Below are 5397 nucleotides of genomic sequence, written 5' to 3'. Positions count from 1 at the left end.
TTGTACATCTCGACTTGTTTTGTTTACAGACAAAATCGATTTCCGAGTAATCACTTTATCCGGTTTCTACACTGTACCGATTGCAGATAGCAGATGTATGAAATATGTTATCGTTTTCATATAATATGCATAATATTACATAAATATTATGACGCATATATATTACGCTGGTATTAGTTTAAACATGTATCTAATATTGATACAACAAATAATATTGTCGTATTATGTGTGTATGTATTATCCCAGATAGCATTTTCGTAATGTTAATATTTTAATAATATCATATCTTCATTAAAAAAATAATATTATAATATAAATAATTATAAATTATCAAATAATGATTTTGTTAAATAATATTAAGAAAATAATAATAGTGTAACGTTATAATGAGAATAATAAAATAATATTCTGAATATGATATCATAACGTTATAATAAATGAATTGTTTAAATGATATTTTAAATATGTTAATAATATAACTATAAAAATGAAATGATATAATAACATTACGAGTATATTATTATTATATTATAAGAAATTTATTGTTTTAAAAATATTTTGAATATGTTATTAATAAGATATCATAAACGAAATTATAAAATAATATTCCGAAAAAAATATTATAATATCATTGAAATTGGATTATTTATATAACACTACGAATTTATACATGTTATTATATATATATTATATTTATATAATTATATTACTATAATATATTATAATACCATATGCATTATTTATATTTAATAATATATAATAACTATTATTATATTGATTATAGTTTTAAATTAATTAGTAGTATACCAAATTAATCCCAATAATAATACGAATAGCACGATAACAATAACAATTATTGTAAAGCAATAATTATAAATTATAATATAAGGATACAATAATTAATTAAATTATTATTAATTTCGGCGTGCTCAAACTGTAGTAAATATTATAACGATAATAAATCGTCATTGCAGTACGTGTAGTACATTTAAATATTTGGAACATAGAATATTAATATTTAATGTTTATAATAATAGAATTAATAGATGTTCTGCAAGTTATGTCTAAATGACATAGTTTATTTCTTCAAATTATCGAGGTTTTCGAGTTATTGAGATTCCTCTATAATTATATACCTATGTTATAAAAATTATGATCAAAAAATATAATACTTATAATATATATGAACCCATGGCCCATACACACATGAAAACATTCAACTATGTTCTTTGGCGTTGAATAATAATAGAAATGCGATAACCAATAATAGTGGTTTTACCCCGACGACTTGGTATTTTCCCAGTAATAATCATCTTTGCGCCGCGCCGTCTCGTCACAACATAAGACAATATTATTACAGTTTATATTTATATTATTATTTATTACTGTTTAGTGCTTATCTTCCACAGACCATAATTTATTAATTATTAAAGTGACTGCGACTAGTGCGACTCGGCGTCTCTGCCATTTTTTCATTTGCGCGTTTGTCGGTTGAACGTACCGTTGCCTAACATATTGTTCGGATTTTGTATTTTCGTTTATGCGTTTGTGGTTTGTTGGTTCGTTTGCTTGGTAAGTAATTTTATTTGATTATCTAAAATTTTTAATTTTATGATATGTATATTTAAATAAAATGTATTGTAATTTAGTAAATACTAAAATAAATTGATTAGTACACTGTTATAACTACTTAATGGCTAATTGCAACACGCACTATATCTATGGTGACCAGATAGGTATAATCATTTTAAAAAAAGTACATTTTAAAACTTAGCTCCTTCTCTGTCGTAATTGCCCAATGCGTATACTATTCTACCCGTTGTACCCATATTTCCATAGGTCATCTCCTTTTATAAAAATTGTTTTTTTTTCATCTGATTATTCTATTTATTTTATTATTATTTTCAATTATAAAAACCAATTATTTGAAATTATAATTTCAATTCATTTAGTGTGTGTCTTTATGATGAAAATACTTTGATTTATAGCAAACTTAAACTAAAGTGTAGATTATTTTTTAAAGGTAAAAATACTAAGTGTAAAACTTAAGTATACCTATACGATTTAGTATATATCTTAAATCGTGCTACCAACCAATAAGAATGCTTTAGGTCGAACCATAAAATATAAATTAATAATCATTTATTTTTGGGAATTGTACTTGGTTTCAGTATACCTATTTGAAATGTGGTCAGTGGTAGAATTTATTGACGACCGATCAGTTGAAGTAGTACCGGCCTACTGGCTAAATAAGAATAAATGTGCTTGGCCAAAAAAAAATTCAAAAAAATTTATTCAAAAAAGAGTAAAACCAAATGAAATTGATTTTGACTTTTTAAAGGCTCGTAAATTGGGAAAAGATAGAGGTATACACTATAACTTACTTTTTAACTTTGAATATTATTCATTAATTCATTATATTATAATATGACCTATATTTTCTCTAGTCTTGATGATTATATTATAATATATTTATTTACATAACATTATTTATTTAGAAAAATATATTTATTTTTATTTAGATAATTATACTTTAGCTAGAGAGAAAGCTAAAAAGGCAGAGTATACGTCTGACTTATCAACAAATAATGACACACCATCTAAAATGTCTGAAACTAAAAATATGAAATCTACATTAAATCCTAAAAAAAAGGATAAAATCATGCAACAAAAAGCGAATGATGCTTTATGGAGTCCATCATCTCCAAGTGATTTTTTTGGTTAGTTAATTCATGTTATTGCTAAGTTTATCAAATTTTTCAAGTTTTATTATAACACTATATATTTTTAGTCGATGATGGCAATTTTAACAAGGCAGATAAACTAGCAGATACTGTTCTTGTATTATCTGGTAAGTTGTAATTGACAAAATTAACTACATTAATATGGAATTAAATAACAAAATATAAATAAAATCTGACTAATAATCAGAAAATTTAATCAAATACTAAAAAATTAACTATTCATTTATATCTTATTTATATATTTCAAATGAAATGAAACTTAACTAACTTATATTATAATTATAAGTATTATTATATGGTATTAATTTATGATGTATATTAAATATTTCTACATAGTATATAAGCATGTAAAAATATGAATCCAATTGTAAGGGAAGAAACTGTTAAAACACTATAATATGTTTATAATAGTATATTATGAAAAAATTATTGTTTTCAAGGCACTCCAAATTCTCCTGCTATAAAGCTTCTTCCAACAATATTATCTTCAAATAGTTCAAATATATCCAACACTGATCAAACTACTGTGAATGATGTAAAAAAAAAATTAAATTTCAATAAAACATGCCATATGATGAGTCCAATTTCTACACCGGATAAGATAATAGAAATAACTGGTAAGTAATACATTAGGATATATTTTGAATAAAATATCCCAAGTTTATAAACCAATTGCATTAAATTCATGTATTTTTAACTTAATTTATTTTTGTTAGATCTTGATGGGGTTACACGTTTTATTGATGAATCTTTCATTGGTATAGTCAACACATCATCATCACCATTTAAGATTTCTAATGTATCTAAAATAGATTTGCAGCAGTCAGTATCTACTCCAAATGAATCACAACAAATATCTGCACATAATGAAATACTTGGTAAATAATATATAAATTCAATTCAATAATAATGTTAAATTTTTGAATGTATTATGTAGTATAATTTTATTTTAATCAATTTAGAATTTCTTCATAAAATGAATCGAACTATCTGTAATATCAAATATGATATTAATTCATTAAATGAGAAGGTGGATAAAATGTACGATATATTATTAGAACCAAGTCGATTTGAAAATTCATCGTTTGAAAAAAGTACTGAAAATATATTCCAAACGGAACTGTCAAATCTTCCATTGGAATCAGAAGATGAACTAGATGAATTTGAAAGAAAACTTACAACTAATAAAGAATTCAGAATAAAACTGGTAAAAATAAAAATCTGAATATGCTGTCTATGTACAAATATAATACCTATGTATAATAACTATATAATACCTATATAAATTAAAACTAAAGAATAAATTGATGAAAATTCTGTCCAGGTTGCAGAGCTCAAACGTTTTTCACGTAGTACATTACCAAGTACTGTACGTATTATTATGAGACAACTATTTAAAGATGCACTACTTGAGAAATATAGTTACAAAGGTTTGAAGAAAAAGAAAGTATTCTATACCTTGGCTACATGTACAGTCATATTTGGTGAGAATTTTTTTATTAAAATAAATAGAATTTCAAACTATTCTTTCTCTAGTTTAAATAAACGTTTACAAAAATGAATAAACATTTATTTTATAAAAAAAAGTTATTAGCTAATAATATCATATTACAATTAATTTTGTATTTTGTCAATATTAAAAAACTAAATTACTATAGTAAATTGACTTGTGTCTTTATCAAAATGTATTAAACAAATAACTATAACATATTATAGCAATGGTGAGTGGTTGTCCTTATATGATGAGATGTTGAACAACAATATTAAAAATGTAAAATAGTATTCTAGTTAAAGTCGTATAGAGTACATTTAAATACTACTGAATATTTCAATTAAAATTAATGAATCTAGATTTATAAAATTGTAAATATGTAACTTGTCTTTATTGTGTTCACCTATTGATATATATAATTCTATAACTTTCTTGCAGTATTAATTCACTGTGCTACTATTATATGCTAGGCCAAATAATTGAAATGATTAACTGAGTATTTATCAAAATTTGTTTCCACATTGATATTGCTATATAACATGTATATTAATGTTATTACATTGAGGTATTATATATTATGCTAATTATATTATAGTATAGTAACAACATTAATATATAATCTTTATATCAAATTAATAAATAATAAATAAATATATTTAATATATATTGATCAATATTTATATGGTTGTTCATTTCATTTTTTTCCATTTAAATGTCATTATTTTCAGATGCAATAAAACAAATGAAAAAATTCAAATTAAGTGATGCTGTTGACATTGAAACTCCTATAAGGACATTTATTTCTGGAGCTAAATTTAGGGAGCCGAAAAAAAATCTACTGACCCCGTCTAATGAACCATCATTTTAATTATCTAGCTATTGTAACTATTGTAACTATTTATTTATAACTATTGTAGTAAGTAACTACTATATAATGATGAAGTGCTTTTATTTTTGTTTTACACTTAATATTTAAAATTGTAATATTTGTGGTCAAGTGTACCACTAAGTATATTTTTTATTTTATTAATTATATATATAATATAAATTATATTATATAATAAACTGATCAGTGATTTACAATTTGTATTGTCTTAAGTTTTTATTATTTCCTTTCTATAATAACACAATATATTTTTATTATAAATAATCATTGGAATT

General features: G+C 23.0%; 1 protein-coding gene across 1 annotated transcript; it reads left to right on the top strand.

Annotated features, from left to right (window-relative positions):
- The first annotated feature begins 999 nt into the window (after nt 1-999).
- On the top strand, nt 1000-5194 carry LOC132932153 (uncharacterized). Its single transcript, XM_060998389.1, has 9 exons — nt 1000-1572; nt 2172-2366; nt 2523-2720; nt 2792-2851; nt 3185-3361; nt 3461-3622; nt 3707-3951; nt 4069-4228; nt 4965-5194. The coding sequence occupies exons 2-9, from the start codon at nt 2186-2188 to the stop codon at nt 5102-5104; spliced, it is 1323 nt and encodes a 440-aa protein (XP_060854372.1). The 5' UTR covers nt 1000-1572; nt 2172-2185; the 3' UTR covers nt 5105-5194.
- Nucleotides 5195-5397: the final 203 nt, after the last annotated feature.

This window comes from Rhopalosiphum padi, chromosome 1 (genome assembly GCF_020882245.1).
Source record: "Rhopalosiphum padi isolate XX-2018 chromosome 1, ASM2088224v1, whole genome shotgun sequence".
Classification (NCBI taxonomy): Eukaryota; Metazoa; Arthropoda; class Insecta; order Hemiptera; family Aphididae; genus Rhopalosiphum; species Rhopalosiphum padi.
This window is presented reverse-complemented; position numbering and strand designations above follow the sequence as displayed.

Excerpts from the sequence above, each read along its gene's own strand:
- LOC132932153 (XM_060998389.1), top strand. The coding sequence starts at position 2,186 with ATGTGGTCAGTGGTAGAATTTATTGACGACCGATCAGTTGAAGTAGTA. Across the intron at positions 2,721-2,791 it reads ATCTCCAAGTGATTTTTTTG|TCGATGATGGCAATTTTAAC; the intron begins GTTAGTTAATTC and ends ATATATTTTTAG. Across the intron at positions 4,229-4,964 it reads TACATGTACAGTCATATTTG|ATGCAATAAAACAAATGAAA; the intron begins GTGAGAATTTTT and ends CATTATTTTCAG.